Source organism: Harpegnathos saltator, unplaced genomic scaffold (genome assembly GCF_003227715.2).
Source record: "Harpegnathos saltator strain DR-91 unplaced genomic scaffold, Hsal_v8.6 scaffold835, whole genome shotgun sequence".
Classification (NCBI taxonomy): domain Eukaryota; kingdom Metazoa; phylum Arthropoda; class Insecta; order Hymenoptera; family Formicidae; genus Harpegnathos; species Harpegnathos saltator.
In genome coordinates, this window is record NW_020230688.1 from 158,917 (window position 1) to 178,568 (window position 19,652).

At 49.7% G+C, this 19,652-nt stretch overlaps 1 protein-coding gene across 2 annotated transcripts in view; it reads right to left on the reverse strand.

Annotated features, from left to right (window-relative positions):
* LOC105192351 (uncharacterized) overlaps nt 1–19,652 on the reverse strand; it is a 277,535-nt gene that overhangs the window by 28,396 nt on the left and 229,487 nt on the right. Inside the window, exons 10-12 of one of the 2 annotated variants that reach the window (XM_025307167.1) lie at nt 12,252–12,352; nt 11,978–12,193; nt 10,595–10,905 (exon numbers count right to left, since the gene is read on the reverse strand). In XM_025307167.1, coding sequence (XP_025162952.1) covers nt 10,595–10,905; nt 11,978–12,193; nt 12,252–12,352 — 628 coding nt within the window. Of the gene's footprint in view, nt 1–10,594; nt 10,906–11,977; nt 12,353–19,652 lie in introns of those variants that run through there. The other variant, XM_025307166.1, reaches the window with a different exon arrangement.

Here is a 19,652-nt window from a genome sequence, read left to right on the forward strand (position 1 = left end):
GCGATGTAAGAAAAAAGCAGCACACAGGCCGCTTTAGCAGTCAACCCTTTGACGAGTCTCTTGTCTCGAGTTGATCGACGCGACGTCGCGATTCCAGCGACGCTCTACGCCAATTTATTTATTTCTTGCGCCTTCAGTATTTTTTTATTTTATCCGTATACAGCGCGTACTCGATATAAGTATATTATCGTGTGTGCCGCATTGGTCGAGTATCGAAATACTTTCCTTTTTATTTGTTTTATTTATTTATTTATTCATATTTTTAATTAATTAATTTATTTATTTATTTATTTATTTGACGCTCTACGGATGAACGTCCTTTGGTATACATAAAATTGAGATGACTAATATAATGAAGATCAACCAAACTTAGATGTAATGGAAAGTATTAAAATTACATATGTCAATAACCAAAACAATATATACAAAATTATTTTTAGATTTAATTGGAACAAATACAGCGATATTGAGACAAACGAGCGAAGCACGCGCGATGCCGTCGGGAAAAGAGAATGGAAGAAATTTTGTACGATCGGCAGTCACGAGTCCTAGTTCCTAGGATCCTAGAAAAATCCTCGTTGCGTTAGGGCTGTCAAGTCTGTCAGTCTGTGTACAGTCTTTCACAGAGCGATTGGAGTATCTTCTTTCCGCGACGCTCCACGAGAAAACTTATCTCCTGAGAATTATTCAAAAACAAACTCTCTCGTCGGCCGCGTTCTGAAGCTGACGAAAAAGTGTTGAAATCGTTCCACGAGCGAATGCACATGCGGGTCGACATAATGACCTCAACGTACAAAGATACGCGCATGAAACGTTTCATTTGGAAAACTAAATTAAAGTCCGTAGTGTCACGTGTGTTAAGACTATTTGGACAATCTGTATGTACGTAAAACGTGTCGTTTATGTTATCGATCGCATTTTTTTTTTCCACGGGGTTATCACGTCCTGCTGTTTTCGAAGAACAGATATTTGTCCTCGTCTTCGTCACGTATCGAGCAACTCTCCGACTCGTTTTTGCACGTACTTCCATGAAGGAGCGATGTTTTCATTCAATTGCATACCTGCGTACTTTCATTTAATTGCAAAATCATTTGTAATTTTGCGCAGGCAACGCGACGTACACTCCGTAACAAACAAAAAAAATAAAAATAAAAAAAAAAAGAAAGAAAGAAAGAAAAAAAAACGCCCGTCGGGGAAGTTTTCAAGTACGACCATCCCCTTAATTGCACGCGGTCGGGAGGTTCATCTCGCCGCGCGAAACGAGCAGCGGTGATTCACGGCCGGTGCTCGCGCGACCTTTTCGAAAACGCGACTCACACTGCGGTGTTGGCGTCTCCGAACGCGCGCGGATTCCACGCGCCGATAGTACGTGCGTGCGTGCGTGCGCGCAAACGCGACACCTGCTCTATTTCGGTCGGCCGTTAATTGGAACGTCGCGCGGATATTTCCGCCGGCGAGAACGGCGAGGCGCGCGCGATTCGCTCGCGATTTGCTTGGCGGCGGCGTCGTCGTCGTCGTCTCCGACGATCGCGTGCTCAAAAGGAGAAGTCCCGTCACGCTCCGGAAATTAATCCCGACTTAGTGCCGCTCGGACGAGAGAGAGAGAGAGAGAGAGAGAGAGAGAGAGAGAGAGAGAGAGAGAGAGAGAGAGAGAGCGAGAGAGCGAGAGAGAGAGAGAGAGAGAGAGAGAGAGAGAGAGAGAGAGAGAGAGAGAGAGAAGTCCGATTGCCCACGTCTCCACCTGTCACCCAATCCAATTGTGAACCCGAATCTCTGAGGTAATCCGCTTCTTCGAGCATTCCGCGAAATCGACATCGCGTCCGCGCTTATTAGCTTCGCCTATCGTCGCCCTTGCCCACTTCTCTCTCTCTCTCTCTCTCTCTCTCTCTCTCTCTCTCTCTCTCTCTCTCTCTCCGCCATTTTAATATCCTCTCTTCGTCCCACGGCGGCACCTCGTTTTATGGGCGGAAAAAGAAGAAGTCCGATGGCGATCCGCGCGATATTGCTCGGCTCCTTTGCCCGGTCGGCTCTTACGCTTCATCCTCCCTTCGGAAGCTTCCCGGCCGGGCTTCTTCCCGAATATCGACCGCTCAAGTGCCACATCTAAGCCGAAAGCGATGCAAATACCATATCGCTGTCCGAAGAAATCTCAGGGAAGAAGCGCGCTCGCGCGACGTCGGCTCGTCTCAGCGGAAAGCTCGCCGCCGCCGAGCGGGTTAAACGCGCGAAAGGAGAACACTTACCGCGAGATTATCGGCTTAACAAGGAAAGCGAAAGCGGCGCGTTATTTACAGGCGGCGGGCGATGAAGCCGCGCTGAATTCTCGGGGATTCCGAGCCCGCGATTTCGAGGCGGTCGATTCGGACGCGCAGCTCGGAGGGGCGAGTTTTGCTCGTCGCTCGCCGCGATGACTAAGTAACTAATCCTCGCCAATTCGCAAGGAATTTCCGAGGATTCTGAATTTTCGCGGAATTCTGGGGAAGATGGGGGGCGGGGGGAGAAAAGAGTGTCTCGATTCTCCGTCGGTGGATCGATATTTCCGTCCTGAACGATCTGCATCTGCAGATGCCGCAGGATGGGAATTTTATTAATTAATTTATAATATTGTGTTGTTCGCAGAGATTTCATTCTTTTCCTTTTTATGACCTTCTGTTATTGGAAAGACAGTCGGAATATATAATCGAATAAAGTTATGTATATAGAAGTATCAATTTTCAACTCTCTGCTGCTCTACGCGCTTATCGAACATCCCGATGGAAGCCGAGGTCTTATTCGGTGTGCCTTTAAAATGGCAGAAAATGCACAATTTGTTGGTTGAAATTTTGATCCTGCTTTGGACTGCAACATCTCTAGGTTCTGGAGGATTAACAGAGATTCAGTTTGTACACTGGAAACTGAAGTACTACTCAACGCCTCTGAATGGCAGAGAACGTAGAGCTTGCCACTTGTAATTTGCAAATTGTAGGACCTGCGTCAGTCTCTTTCGGTTGAATCGAGTCCTCAACTTGGCCGAGAGGTCCTCTCGGAGACTTACAAATGGCAAGCTGTATGTTTTCTGCCATTTAGAAGCGTTGAATGGGACCTCAGCGTGTCCAGTATAGAAATGATAAATCTCCGTTGGTCCTCTGCAGAATCTACAGATATTTGACAGGTTCGAAGACGGGGCCAATATTTCCAAGATTAAATACAATCAAAAGAGGGGTGGATACAAACAGCACTGAGAACCAAATCAGCGCTGAAAAGAATATTGAGAGCGAAAGTAGGATAAAAAGGTTCCAACTCGGGAGCCGAAAAGCAGATGTGCATTTTCCGGCGCTCGAGGTCACCGCCGCCGCCGCCGCCGCCGCCGCCGCCGTCGTCGTCGCCGTCGAGGTTGGTGAATGCACGGCCGTGATGGAGGCGGACGTCTCCCGGCGCAAGGGGGTGGCTTTCGCCCGCTGGAGGGTTGGTAGACGGGCCAGCAGACGGGAGTAACGATTGCCACCACCCCACCGTGACGAGAGATGCTCGCAACCCCCGCCCGCCCGCTCGCACCCGCTCGCCCACGAGGCATCACCTCCTACTAACCGATCGGAAAACATCCCCCTCCCGGCTGGTCATTCCCCGCGAGGGCTGCAAAGGGGCGCTTGTGACGTTTCGCGGTGGTGGGCCGCGTGACCGGAATCGCGGGCTTTCTCGCGCGCGCGGGTCGCCGCGTTCGAGGAAATATTAATTAGAGCCGTCGATCGATGGGGGTGGCAGCTCGGTCGAAGGCAGGCCGGGGGTGAATTTTTTCGGTGCTGGCACTTAACAAAATTCCACTAAGGCCGCCGCGACCCGAGGAGGGAAAGAGGGAGAAAAGAGAGACTTTTCGCGGCTTCGAGTTTAACTGGTGCATCATTGCGATAACAATGGCTCTTTTCTTACATCATATGATTGAATTGCCGAGCCGGACGCATCTTGGTCGAAGCGATTTCCGGTCCTGATGAGCCACAAATTTGGCCCTGAGAGTCGGAAATCCCGTTTCCTCGACGTGAACGCGTTCGTTGTCACGCTGATTAATCCTCTGAGCTGCAGCTCGCGGTAAATTATAATAAAGAACCTGCGACCGCTTTCTCGAGCATTACAGAAAAGGAAAAGCGTAGAGATTGAAAACGACTTAAAAGTCCAGTTTACAGCGTCTGCTGTATTTCTGTATCGACGTTGAAACTTTTTCTAAACGCGAAACTGCAAGCTCCTACCAGCGATTGAGTCACTCGGCAGGACTGATTCAACTTTGTCCGATTTTACAAGTGCATCCGGGTTTAAACACGGACGAAGGGAGCGATTTTCTTCTTGCTGAAGAGCCGCAACACGGACGCGAAGGCGCCGCGAAGTCACCGTGCTCGGGGACTCCGGGAGAAATTTCGCGGCGGATTAACGTCGAGCTGGCGTGCGGCAGCTCGCCGATTCGGCGGACGAGAGTCTCTCTTTTTTCCCCTCTCTTCCTTTCTTTTTTATTTGCGGTTCGCAAGGTCGGGCCTCGCGATCGATATTCAGCCCGTGTGTCATCTGCCTTGAATCGGACCTCCATGTCCTTGACTGCGAATTCGCGGAGTGATATCATTCACCGGCGACGAACGACTGGCCGTGTGAATCGAGCACAACCGAATCACGCGTATGCGTGCTGCACGCACACGCGTGCGATGCGTGCGTCAAGCTCAAGTCGCGCCGTCCTCGCGAGACTCACACGTGGGGCGAGGCGAGGCGAGGCGAGAACTCTTTTCTCCGAGGTTTTTCGCAAGGCAGAAGAAAGAGAAAAAAAATTGAAATATCCCGACTTTGCCATTTCCACCTGCGTGTACAGCGCAAATATTTTACATGCGCAAGTTGATCTGCAATTGACTCTTTTCTTGTCGTTCTTCTTCCCGATATTGTTTGGAGAAAAAACTTTACACGCGTGAGATTCGGTGAGGCGCGAACACCTTCTTTTCGAGATTTCCTCGAGGAAGGAGAAAGAAGGAGAAAAAATTGTTTCTTATCGTTCTTCTTCCCTTAATATCATTTGCAAAAAGAAAAGAAAGGAAAAAAATAAAACGATTGAGTCAGATTGAGTCAAAGGATGAAGAGGGTCGAACGGCGTCTTCACGTCGGAGCTTACACGGAGAAAAATATCAGAAATATCCGATTGTTAATTTTGTTATCCGATCAAATATCCGATTAAATACACCGGATATTTGATCGGATAACGAAATTAACAATCGGATATTTCGGACATTTTTCTCAGTGTATAAATTTTCGCAACGTTTCTGCCTACTTTCTTCTTCTCGCGCTGGTCCGCGCGGAGAAAGAACGCGCGACTTTTGCATCGAGAAGAGGAAACACGAGAGAGAGAGAGAGAGAGAGAGAGAGAGAGAGAGAGAGAGAGAGAGAGAGAGAGAGAGAGAGGGAGAGAGAGAGAGAGAGAGAGGGGGGAGAGAGAGAGAGAGAGAGAGGGGGGAGAGAGAGAGAGAGAGAGAGGGGGAGAGAGAGAGAGAGAGAGAGAGAGAGAGAGAGAGAGAGAGAGAGAGAGAGAGAGAGAGAGAGAGAGAGAGAGAGAGAGAGAGAGAGAGAGAGAGAGCGCGACGCTGCGGCTCGCGTTTACGGGACACGATACTTTATCGTGCACACGCGCGCGATTGCCGTTATCGATTTTGTCTCATTCAAGTATCCAAAGTCCGCGCACTTTACGCGTGTGCGAGTTGAAGAGGACCGGTGGATTCCTCTCTTTTGCTCGCGACTCGCCCGGCTCGAATTGTTGACGTCTATTTGCATCTCGACGTCTTTTTTATCGATTGATCGTACCAACGAAGAATTCGCGGCAAGCTGGTAGAGAGAGAGAGAGAGAGAGAGAGAGAGAGGGAGAGAGGGAGAGAGAGGGAGAAGGGGAAGATCGCTCCGATTAATTCGGACGACGTGACGGGCGGGAGCGACGAAAAGGACTTCGCGGCGCGACGTCGCGAATGCATTAAATCGCGCGCGTTATCGCCGGCGGTTATTTATAGAGCGCAGTGTCGATACGCCGCGCGGAGGAGTTCTCGTCATTGTGTCGGCGAGCAGAAAGATATACCCAAACAGAGTCGAAGCTCAGTTCGCTCAAGTGAAGTCCGCTGGAAATTATCCGGCGGCGCGAGGAGTTCCTCCTCGCGTTCGTCAAGTCCGCGAGAACTTCGATCGTCTGCAAGCCCGAAATACATCCCGACGATTTCGTGACGGAGAAGCGATATCCATAAAAAGGTAACCTTTCGAGTCTCGCGATAGCGAGCAGCGCGAAACCCCCTTGGCGTCATTGCGCCGACGAAACCGCGCACCCTCCTGACTGAACGAACGCCTGATTCCTAATGCGAAACCGAGCCGGAAGTCCCGATCGAATTTCAGCTTCCAGAATGAATTCCAGAGTTCCCCGACTCGCCGGGCACCTCAGGCGAGCGCAAAGAATCACGCGCGACTCTCGCTCGCTGCGCACCCTTCACCTTCGTATACTGACCGCGAGAACTCGGTGACTAAATTACTCCTTCATTTAGACCTGCCGCCACCCGAGTAAATTAGCCGAAAAGCGGTATTAAGCGTTTCACCGATATCGGTGCATCCGTCGGCCCTAAGGCTCTCCCAGGCCGGGAGGGGAGATCCCTGCTCCTATCCGGTCGGCCTGTTCGTCTCTCCCTCCAACACCCTATCCTCTTTCTCTCTTTCTCAGTTCCGTTAGCCGAAGAGCCCGTACAATACTTGGCTCGAAGCGGGACTTACGGAGCCGCGGGCTCCGCACGAGTCGTGCGAGTCTGAAAATTTCACGAGGCGTATAGGCGGGTCGCGCAAACGCGCAGGCAAAATCGGCGGCGGCGGCGGCGGCGGCGGCGGCGGCGATGGCGGTGGAAGTGGCGGCGGACGCGGAAACATTTGCGGACGAACCTTCCGTCGGACGAATCAATAACGGGAACCCTCGAGTGCGAAGGAGGCACCTCTCCGAACGACGGCGGGGCCGTATGCGCTCTCTCTCTCTCTCTCTCTCTCTCTCTCTCTCTCTCTCTCTCTCTCTCTCTCTCTCTCATTCTCTCTCTCTCTCTCTCTCTCTCTCACTCTCTCTCACTCAGTCTTTCTCGCTCTGGAGAGCGCGGGGATGTCCCACGCACAATGCAGCGTGCGCCCCCCTTACCCAGCGGCCCCCGCTCGCGGCTCGCCCGCGCCCTAGCGGAAATCCAGTTTCGTCGTCGAGCGCAGGTAGCCCGCGGGCGCCCCGAGACTTTTCTTGCGGATTTCCAGCGTTTATTTTCCTTCCCGCGGCGATGTCGCGCGCTGAGGGCGAGCCGATGCTTTGCGTTACACGACGCGCGTCCGCAATGGCCTGCGACCGGACGTCGCGTGGGGCACGCGGATGGCGGTGTCATCGTGGGAGCTCCCCCCTTCCCCCCTGTGACGCAATCGTGACGAAGTTGCGTCTATGCGCGACTAGACGAACGCGAGATACCGGGAAAGCGAGGTCGAAGCGCCATCAAGGCACGCGGTGAGGTCTTTAACGGTGTGAGGTTGCTGTATAAAAAATCCATATTTGTGGAATTTTGTGGGATGCTTTATGCGCGCATGTAGCGCTGTGTGCGTTTATGAGCGACTGATTGACTTATCAGAGATATCTCGGTAGTTTAATTGGCATCGAGACGCTCGCGGCTGAAGAGAAGTTGTTGGGAGGGTCAGAAAGGGGTGTCAGTTCGGCTGGTTACGTCACTGCTCGAGGTAGAGGCGCACGGGGTCGGCTCGCAACGTGTAACATGGCCGAGGCCTTGTGCCCCCTCTCGCCGCTCTCTCGGTCTGAACCACGAGGACGAGCTTTCAAGGTCGGTCACATTCAGCTGGAAGATCGCTCGTCCGAACGTCACCAGGTTGCGCCACGTTACGGTGCACGTGGTACACGTGGTACGACGAAAGTCGTGCGATTCTTTGGGTGGGGGTGTCCTGAACGGTACCACCTGTCGCGACTGATATTCCCTAAGACCTAGGGGAACCTGGGGACTTCTCCTTGTCGTCAATACCGTACGGAGATAACGCTTCAATTATTTTCCTTCCATATTTTTAATTTGACTTTATGATTTATTATCATTCTGATTTGGAGAATGATAAATTATAAAGTTAATACCATATTGCAAGCTAATTACTTAGGCACTTATATACTGGGTGATTGAAACAGTCGGTAAGATTAGTCTTCAAAACTGGCTCTATTTTTATCGATAGTCAGAATATTTTATCCGGAACACACAAACTTTAACGTTATCTTGTCGTATTCTATCAAATATAAAAAAATCTATGAAAACTGAGAAATGCACTTTAGGGAAATTTTAGACGGGCATTCCGTTAGCTTACGTTGGTAAGATTGTAACAAAATGTGTGTGGTTGATGTTAAAGTTATCGACGGAGTAACGAAAGGTTACTCCTTACTGACAGTCGATAAGAAGATCCCTGCTATAGAAGTGGTAACAATTTCGTTCAGAAAGATGGGCGTTTCAAATTTTAAACTATGCCATGAACGTATGATGTTGAAGTTCCAAAAACAAATTTACAACAAAACAAGTTGCGTAGTCGGTTTATGCAGATGATGGGCATTCACGTAGCATCTAACACAGAAGATATCGTCGTCGAAGTAAAATTTCCTACAGCATTCCCAAATTAAACTACGTGTTAAGCATGCATCTTACTACTAAAGTATCTATTAGTATGTTAACGTTATTGATAAATTATAAGTTGAAGAATATGACGAGAATCGATGGCAGAGGTATCGCATGCAACAGCTAAGAGAAAAAGAGCGACGTAGAAACAAAAAGAGAGAGAGAGATTGCTGTAAATATTTAGAGGAGACAGAGTGAATGTGAGAAAAATGTCACAGGTGGATAGAAAAATTGTCAAAGCTATTTGGGAGTCGATTATCGATAAACTTCAATTAAAAGTGGACAGTGAATAATGTGGTGATTATTTGCTTTACCCCATGTTGCGTGAATCCGTAATTAACGTCAAACGCAGGAAACACGTTGAAAAAACATCGCATAAGAAACATTGACTAATCGATGAATACGTACTAAGCTCGAGAGAGAGAGAGAGAGAGAGAGAGAGCGAGAGAGAGCGAGAGAGAGCGAGAGCGAGCGAGAGAGAGCGAGAGCGAGAGCGAGAGAGAGAGAGAGAGAGAGAGAGAGAGAGAGAGAGAGAGAGAGAGAGAGAGAGAGAGAGAGAGAGAGAGAGAGAGAGAGAGAGAACTACTTTCTCACAGTTTCGTAATAGTAGTGGGAGAAAGGAAGAGTTAGAAGCAGGCATTCCGAAATGTCGAAGAACAAGATAGCGTCAGATCGATGGCACTCAAATGCCACGAAAGGTCACACAAGATACAAGACTCAGAAAACTCTTTCGCAGGTTACTTGTCAAGGATTACGGGCTTTCAAATAGTCAAATCTCCAGAAAAACACGACGTAGGGCGTTTTGTCCGAGCGATAATGACAATCACGAGGGCGTATCGGCTAAACCGACGTGCGAGACGTATTTCCTTCCTTTAAAATGCACTTCAAACGAAAGCAATACAATTTCTATACTCGTTGACGTTGATTTCCGAGTATTAGAACGCATTACTAATTAACTGAAACGAGCATCGCGCTCAAGAACACTTATTGTTCCGTTTCTCAATTTTTGCGTAAATAAAATGAAATGAATAAAAATTATTCTCTTGGACGAGAGTGATATCCTTTGAGTAACAGTTTGTGAGGCATACAGCGATTTGAAAGGACATCATATTACAAAAATTCATTGTGTGAGTGCAAAAGTTTCAATGGATTTCGTGATGGAAGAATGGACCAAGAAATTTTATTAAAAATGATTTATTCATTCTGCCAAGCCACCGCCAATGTTTTCCACTATTTAACGGTATGTTATATATGTGCATATTATTAAAATACTGCCATAAAGTCGGATAGTCGTGATATTTTAGAGAAACACAAAAAAATTTTTCCACTCACATACAATATGCGTAAAAGATCACACACGAGCTTACTTCCAAAATTTGAGGAAAATAACTACATTTCCGAGCGATTCAATGCTGTTGACAAAAGACACCAAGGAGAACCAGCACATGCCATCCATTCAATACACGTCATCCCAAACATGATTGCCACTTATCGCTTACAAAACCTTCCGTCCAGGCGAGAGTCGCGGCTACCATCGCGTCTTGAGTGACAGTCCTACGGCCCCTCAGCGGCTCTATCGCGAGCGCGATAATACGTCGAAAGACAGTTCCTCAGAAGAGCCGTGTCAAATCAAGCCACCGGTCACGGGGATCGAAGTCTGATCATTTCGCCTGACTCGCCTGAGGCGCGAAGTCGATCGCGGCCGCGATAGCGCCGCTGAGACGCCCGAGAGGAGGCCGCGGGAGAGACTCACCCGCGGACGCGGAAGGCTCGTCGCGAGCTCTCGGCGAGAGGATCCGCCGACGACGTCGTGTTCTCCACATGCCAGCGACGTGCGAGCCTCTTACGGCGCGGTGCTCTTGCTTTGAACTTTTGTTTTGTTTCTCTTTGTCTTTCTGTTTTCTTTTTCATTTTTTTTACTAGCGCGAATCTCCGGCGCTTACCTTTCTTGATGAGCAAGCTAGTGACCCTCCGTAGCGCCTCGCGAGTGCTGGAGGCGGAGCTGTGCTTACTTTGGCCGAAGTATTTGTTGGGCGTGATGTTCGTGGGCAGGGTGAGCGGCTTCCTCTGGTCCCCGGTGCCAGGCAGTCGCGCGTCGTAGGCGTTGTTGAGCCGCTCCAGGTGCTCGATCGAGGCCGGCCGCGGCTGGTTCGCCTTCCTGGTCGGGTACCATCCGCGATTCGGCCCGCCCGCCAGCCGCAGCAGCTCCGTGCCGATTATGGCCTGCTCCAGGCCGGGATTGTTTCGCCGGTAACTGCGTAGACGAGAGAGGACGAGACCGGGGTCAGTGAAACGCCTAACGGGACACGACTCCCACGCGTGTGGAAGCCGGCGGGGACTCGGAATTGAGTTTCTTTTTTTTTCTCTTTCCTTCTTTCTCTCTCTCTCTCTCTCTCTCTCTCTCTCTCTCTTTCATCAGAAGCTAAATTGGCTAAGCGCGGGCGACCGTAGAAAATATTTGCAATTAACTTCTTTGTTCACCATTATAATGCTCTTGACTGGCGGAAAGACTATGATGCGTTTTGATGTTTCTGGTGGTTAAAATTTTTATAATATTTATAATATTCAGAGGTTCCTGGACCGCTCTATTAGCTATACTGTACGGGGAAAATATCGCAGTAAAAATTACGTGAGAATTATATTTCTCTTTATGATATTTATTGTAAAGCCGGGTCGATGTCGTAATCTGAGTTACTATAGAAATGGAAGTAAGAAAAAGAACAAAACACATTCAGGTGATCACAATATTGTGTAGTGAAAGGTCAAGCGTGCATAACACTTTTATACGAATGTGCAGTATTGTTAAACAACAATTCCGATCATACTTTTATGGACCATGATAATAAAAATTTTGTGCACTTTTTACTGCGATATTTTCTCCGTGTATCTCTCACGATCCACGCAATTCTAAAAATCTGGTCGTATTTAAAAATAATTTGTATCGATATTTGCCGACAATACGAAACGGGAAAATAAAATATAAATTGCAATGTCGCTACTAGATTAAACAATTTAAACACGTATGCCGCTGAACTCTTTTTCTTTTGCGTGATAATAAGAGAGCGAGAGACTCTGCTGAATCGTAAGATGTAAGAAAGAAGTCGACGAGAGCCAATAAAAGACATATTCTACATATTCTCTTTTTTATATATTGCAGTGCATGTCTCGGGAGAGCAATCCAATTAATAATGGCATCGCACTCTTTCCCCGCTTCCTACGAGAGAAATTCATTTCCATGAGCCGGCCGGAGCTGATATCGCTCGCTTCTCTCGCTCGTCGGGTTTCTTTCTACGTAAAGAAACTGAACGTTGATTTCTGCTAATTACCCGGTAGCCGTGGTCGGTGCGTACCAGCCGGGTGGTTGCCGTCTCGACTGCGTGGGGTTGCCGGCGTGCTGCGGCGTTCTAGGGATGTCGCTGCCCCTGGCGAACACTGGAGTTTCCGGTAAAGAGCACGACGTCTGCATTCCGGATGCAGTGCCGGTGGTGACGACGTTGCCGCCGGTACCTCCAACGCCACCGCCACCGCCGCCGCCGCCGCCGCTACCGCCGCCGCCGCCGCCCGCCGCTGCTGCCGCCGCCGCTGCCGCTGCCGCCGGACGAGGAGCACGCCTCTGCCGAGGGCGAGTGCCTCTTGGTGAACGGTCGTCGACGAGATGGCCCCGGCAGGTCGGTGGGCAGGGTTCTTCGCTCGACGGGTACCTGAGGCACAAAAGGTTCAGCTCGTCAGAGAATAAAGAAAATATCATTTTTCTTCCGTACACTTCTTTCGATTGAGAATATTTTGGAGCCGTTTAGGGAATTATGCCAAAACTATTTTGACACAACGATACCTTAACGTTAAAATTATTTAGACGAATTACATAAAGCAACAATTTTTGTACACTTTTTGTCTATTTTCTTCGTGGTAAATTCTTTGGTTGTTCGATACTTGAAAAGTATTTGGTATTTCTTTATTATTATTTATTATATCGTAAAAAAATGGGGGATATTTAGAAATTACTTATTATTATTATTATCTTTTGCAGTTGTATTAAAAATATTTATATTTACATTATATTCCTTAACCGTAAAATCATTTCGTTATATAATTCGTTTGTTCTCAACCCTGGGACTTGTTTGCACCAACAATTTAATTATAATAAATATGATCATTCGCAAAGTTGGGTAAGTTCAATTGTCGCAAATGTGTGTTCGGGGAGGTCATAAATAAACATAAATAAAGGTACGAGTTTAAGCGATCCTGGCGTATCGCAAAAATTAGGATGGACACAAGTCCGCGGTAACAAATCGTTGTTCGCGGGAATTTGGGAAGCTCACTCCAAGGACTACCGACTGCGGCTTGACGGTCGAGCTGAATATTCATTGCCGAGGGAATAATAAGAACGTGCGCGGGCTCAATAAATCAGACGCGAGTAGTCTCGCGCACGAGAGATACATTGGAAGCTATTAATCGGTTATCTGAGCTTTTAACCGCTTACGTAACGCGACGTTGATATGTAACGCTGGCCTCCCCAAGGAGCAACGGAGGAGAGTCCCTCTCTCGCGCGCACGTGTTAGCTCCGCGGAGAGATAACTCGGACCTGCGTGCACAATTAACGGACACACCGGTATCGTCGTACACCGAATTACCGTGGCGTAATTCCACGGGAGAGACCGGACTCGGCTATCGTTCGAAGATGCCGCTGGTGCTCTCGCATCCGTCTTCGCGGCGACGACGAGGACTTTCGGCAAAATTGCGCGCCCGTCCCGACCCTCGGGAAGCGGGAAAATAGCGTGGAAAAAGGAACGAAGGCCGTGAACGTCGGCTCCTTCATCAAGGACGTAAGGATCCGCGTGCCACGAGCGGCGAGACGGATAATTATTGCGCCGTAAATCATTGTTATCGCGCCGCATTCGGGCGCGCCGCTGGGCTCGCGCGGCGAACGATGCCGGGGGAAATTCAGCGGGAGGGAGGGAGGGAGGGAGGGGGCAGAGGGCGAAAGTTCACCGCTTCGTCTTGCCGCGCGACTTTTATTGTGAGACCGCCGCGCCGGTGGCAATAATTAACAAGCGAAACGCCGCGCGCGAGTTTTCGGTCACGCGGGACGAAAGCTCGCCGCTCGTCTCTGAGGGAGAAAGGGAATTCTCCGCCGACGTCGCTTTATTCCGGCCTGTTCGCTGGAAACTCGCGCTGTGAAAATCCTCCTCTTCCGGCCGGCGCGACGTTTTAGCGCGCGACGTTTCGACGTTTCCGCCGCGGCCGGAGAGACCGCCGTGGTCCCGCGAGCGCGAGCGCGGGCGTGAACGTATCTCGTTAAAAATTTGATATCGAGCTCAAACAGCGAGAGAACGCAGCAAGTCTGGAGACGTCAGACTCGAAGAAGAGCGATCGGTCAACCTCGGCCGCGGCGGCGTCTTCGCGAAGCCAATGTCGAATTCGACCGGACGAAACGATCCGTCAATGAATCGAAGGTGGTACGCGCTTGCAAACTCGCTTGCAAAACGGCCGGCAACATCCTTCCTTCTTCCCCGCATGAAGTTTGCAGCGCATCTCGAGCGGTCGCATTTGCCAGCCGCTACTTATGAGCTCGTGCGGTAATCGCTTGTGACAGGAGCTCAAGTGACAGGACACGTAAAGAAACTCCCAGGTCGTGTAACCAAATAAGCAGAGCGGGGGAAAATTCTCGTCTCTCCGGGAAGCGGCGTCTCTCCGTTAGCCGACGGCGAAATTTTGATCCTGAACGCGTGACGACGTTGAAAAAGTTGATAATTTTGCGCGATGTGTCGATTTACGGTCGCTCAGTAAATAATTATTAAGAGTGATTATCGGCCGTTATTATTATCACGAAGCAGTCTTTGCCGCGTGAGAACATTCCTCGTTGCTTCGGTATCGCTCGCAGTCGCAGTCTCGCCGTTACATCGCAATCATTCTAAAGAAAAAAAAACAAAAAAAAAAACAAAAAAAAAAGAAGAAAAAGAAAGAAAAGGAGAAAGAAAGTTTAACGGAGGATTGACCTCGGAACTTCTGTCCGCCGCCGTCTAGACTGATAGCGCGAGCCCAACCTTACCCGTTCGCTTGTACTTGCGTCGTACATCGCCGATGGCCCTGAGCGTTAATTAGAACCACCACGATGATTAGGTCGTTAGGATGGCGAGGGTATACCGGAGTGTATCATAGCCGGCGCGGGATCAACCTCTCGTATTCGATTATCCCGCGGATCTCTCGCTCCCGCCGGCGCGTCGCTGGCGCGTCGCACACACACACAGGAACTTTCCTTCTGTTGTTAGATTAAAATTACCACGGCTGAGCGGTCGACTTTATTCCCCGGCGCGATGAAAGCTAGCGGAAAGGACGGCCGAGGAAAAAGGAGGCCAATATCCCTAATGAAAACTTTACGCAGTTCGGCCAAACTCTCCTCCGCCATTTCCTCGCTCGATCTGGTGCTGCTTATCGTTCTTCTCTTGTCTCTCTCTCTCTCTCTCTCTCTCTCTCTCTCTCTCTCTCTCTCTCTCTCTCTCTCTCGCTCTTTCTCTCTGTCTATCTTTTTCTTTTTTCTCCTCCCGCTTTTCTTCTTCGTCTTCATCTTCGTCCTCATCTTCTTTCTTCTCCCGCTCAGCCTTCGTAATCCGGCCGAACTTCCTCTTTTGTCCGCCCGGTAATATGGGACCGTTAAGGAGCATCCCGCGAGTTTTTCGCGCCGGAACGAAGAAATCGAGTCTCGCTGTCGGCGTATAAATCGCGCTGCCGGTACTTCAACGTCCGACGTTTGTTTACTGCAGCCTGCCGCATGAACATTGTCGTTTCGACGGAGGGAGCAAAAGAGGGAACAGAGTGGAGTAGAGCGGAATTTATTTTACCCCCGGAGTTACAAAGTCCCTCGGGGTTACAGTTGGTTAAACGTAAATTATACCGAGTGCCAAAGCCGAAGAATGCTTATTAATGAAAGCGCAATATGCATCGCTGTGAGACGGGAAAATTTTGCGGGAAAGTTTGAAGCACACGTAGCAACGTACAGTAATCAGACTGAAGACTGAGATAACAGAAATCGCACTGCGCGTAATGAGCTTATATAAGAAAATTATTGAAGAATGTAGCGAAGGGTGTCCCAAAATTCACGCAAGAAGTAATTTTGATAGAAAACACAGATTTATAATTAAAAATTGTAAATTTCTTATTGATTCATAAAGTATACAGTATAGGGTTATGTATGGCCTCGACGGCTTTGCTGGCACATATGCACTCTTTTGTTGAAATTTTTCATGACCGTTTTGCATAAATGTGGTCGAATTTCGTTGATACAGCGCTCAATTTCCTCCTTCAAGGTGTGGGTGGTCGTGGGATATAAACCCCACGTGTTGGCATAAACCTTAGACTTCAAAGAACCCCAAAGAAAAAAGTCCAATGGCGTTAAATGATCTGGACGGCCTGATCTGATCATCAAAACGGGAAATTACACGACCAGGAAATGACTCATGCAGTAATTGAATTGTTTCTCGGGCTGTATGGCATGTGGCACCACTTCTTGTTGAAACCACATGTCGTCCACATCCATATCTTGCAATTTAGGCACAAAAAACTGGTTTATCATGTCGCGATAGCGAGCATCATTAACTGTTATTGCCTGACCAGCCGCATTTTCTTCCGAAGAATGTTCCGATGATGCCTCCAGCCCAAAATCCGCACCAAACAGTGACACGTTATAGATGCATTTGTTTCTCAACAATCACTCGTGGATTTTCTGAACCCCAAATACGACAATTTTGTCGATTAACCAAGCTATCAAGATGAAAATGAGCCTCATCGCTGAAGATGATTTTGTTCGAAAAATCAGCATCCACTTGTCGTTGAAATGAACAATGTAAACGCGTTGTTCTTTCGTGTAACACTCCATTTAAAAAACCCTGAACTGTCAGCTGTCACGCTGTCTTTTCTTTTCGTTGGCAACACTTTACCGCACAAATGGCGCAAAATTCAAATCTTGCGCGAATTTTGGGACACCCTTTATAACTAAACGAGAATGCACGCAGAGGAGAGAGCAAAGTTGCACGAGCATAATTTATCATTAAATCCCTTCGCCGAACTATTAAACGGCAAAAACTGGCGTAATGATTTATCGCTACGGCGTAAGATTAAGAAAGAATAAGAAATTGTCCCTCGTACATTAGCAATTTATAAATAGGGGAGGATGATGAGGAAGGAGGGAGAGTGAGAGAAAGAGACTGAGAATCATTGTCGATCAGCCGGAAAAGATGAGCGGGATTCAGAATTTGTATAAAGAGGGCGTTTCTTTTTATTTTCCTCTTCACACTGTCGCGCCTTCGCGTCGTCGACGCCTCTCGCGAGAGAGAGAGAGAGAGAGAGAGAGAGAGAGAGAGAGAGAGAGAGCGAGAGAGAGAGAGAGAGAGAGAGAGAGAGAGAGAGAGAGAGAGAGAGAGAGAGAGAGAGAGAGAAAAAAAAAAAAAAAAAAAGAGAGAGAGAGAAGAGAGAGAGAGAGAGAGAGAGAGAACGAGATTGACCGTTTCCTCGCGCAGATTTCCAAGCTGCTACGTCTTGAAATATATCGAGGACGCAGAAGAAGAAGAAAAAGAAGAAGAAGAAGGAGGGAAAAACGGAGAGCGCGAGCGAGGAAATTTGGTTACCGGGATATACGGCGGAATTACCGTCTCTCCCGTCCGCCTCTGTCTTCCGAGCTCTCACAAATATTAGACGCTGAAGCTCGACGTCGAGAGACGTCGAGAGACTGCCGCGTGCGACGTATTTCGCGCGATCTTGCGGCGACACTCGCGCGAGCACTCGAGCGGGTATCCGCTCCAATTAAAATGGAATCCCGGCGCCGGCCGAGCCGCAAACTTATTTATTCCATTAACATAAGGTCGCGTCGAGAGACCAGCTCTCTCTCATTTTTCCATCTTTGCGTTCCTCCTTACTCAGACGACGGCTGGTCGTCGCTCCGTCGTCTTCGTACGTCGACGATTGCTATCAAGTGCGGAAACTGCGAGCGATACTAAATGTTGTAAAATTTACCAAGCGGTTACCAAATTCGGATTATTTCTTTCGCGGGCAAAAACGAGCTGCGGTCTCGCGTGTCTCTTGTGCTTTTCCAATTAAGCGGTCTTCAGACCTTCATCCCTCCTCCTCCGCCCCCTCCCGCTTACACTCACCCCCTTTATTACTCGGATCGCGGGTAATTGCGAGGGCGCGTCTCGTCGTTGGCCGACGGAACGAATCTGTATATAAGAGTAAATAAGTCGGATGCCAATATTCCCCTGCTCCATCTCCCCCCTCGTTCTTCCTCTCACTCTCTCTCGCGCCTCTCGCGAGAACCTCCCGTGGCTCCTCTCCCTTGCGCTGCGACGGAGGAACTCGCGAGACGAAAAGCTCCGGCGCGGGCTGAGTTTCCGCCACCGACGGCGCCGCGTAAAATCGTCGTTATATGTCGCGGCTGGAGGATTGATAGATAACGTCCCCCGCGTGAAATTACGACGCGGGAGACAGATGTTGAAGTTCACGTGCCGCGGCAAAAAGAAAAAGAGAACACACACCCGCCCGGCGAGCGGATTAATCTCGTGGAAGTGTGAGCAAAAACCGGACGGACGGACGGATTATGATACGCGAGGGGCGGCGGTGTGACGTCACGCCGAGCGATCGTGTCCGATGTAGAATAATTAAAGCGCAAGAGGAAAAGAAGAGGGGGGAGCGGGAAGAAAAGATGTGAGAAGTCGACTGAGCTTGCGATAACAATAACGACCGCGCAAATTGCCGTCGAAATTTCCGCGGGCGGGTCTCTCCGGGCGCAATTCTCCGGGTCTCCGGACGAACGAAGCTCGGGCGGAATAAATAAACAGCGAAATCGCATGGCGCCACGCATGGAAGAAGAGCGACCGGCCCTTTCACTCGTCTTTCGTTTTCGTTCTTCCCGAAATACATCGTTCGATTCTCATAACGCGACTGAAGGGTGTACTCGATCGCGGGGATAATACGAGACCGGCGAGGGGAGTCCTCACTCGCTCTCCCGCTCCCCCTCTCTCATCCTGTCGTCCTTGTGCTCTTTTTCATCCGTTGAGCGAGTTCATCTCTTTCAAGCTGCATAAGATATCCGCTTTCTTCCGGTACACGGCGGCGGCATATAACGCAGAAATAATTCAGCTCCGTCGATGAATTTATGCATAATCGATTCGCCGATTCCGGAGCGTCCTAGGACAGTCTCCCGTCGCCCTCCTCCTCCCCTCCACCTTCCTCCGCCACGCGCGGCCTCTTAAGAGTCAGATCGTGCGTCTGCGAGAGGAGGCGCGCGCGAACCGAGATCCCTCGTCGTTTTTCTTTCCTCTCTGATTTCTCGTAACTTCCTAATTTTCAACATCGCCGTATCCGCAGCCTCCGCGAGGAGGAAACCCCCCGGGAGAGCCCCGGGGCTCTCGGTCGGACTCGGCGTCCTGATGGAATTTTAATTCGACGCTCAGCCTCTTCCTCCGAAGCCGGACGTTCCCCGGCCCACGCGAATGAAGTCGCGCGAATCGAACTTCCGTGCGCCTCTCCTCGCCCTCGGAGGGCGAGAGCCCTCGCGGCGTGCCGACTGCCGATTTCCTCGTCGTCGGGAGCAACCCGCCGTCCGGTGCGGCGATCCCCAGGTCGCACGCCCCCGAGATGCATCTTGCGGTTTTGGCAGCCCTTCTCACGCCGCGACAGGATTACAGTGATACAACGGCGCGCCCTCCTTCTTCTTCTCCTCCTCCTCCTCCTCCTCCTCCTCCGCTACCAAAACCCTTCTATCCACCCCCTCAGCCTCAGATCGCGGCGCATCTCGAGATCTTCTACCCGTTGGAGAGGTTCGTTCGGAGCCGCAACCCTTCGAGGTTGCGGGGAGAGAGCGGTGCCGCTTGGAGCTTTCATTTCGCGTGGCCGCCTCTCTGCTCTCTCTCTCTCTCTCTCTCTCTCGATCGTCGCGCCGGTTTGAAGAACGGATGGATCGATGGGGAAAAAAATTGCCAATATTTGCGGCTGCACAATACGACCGAGGCT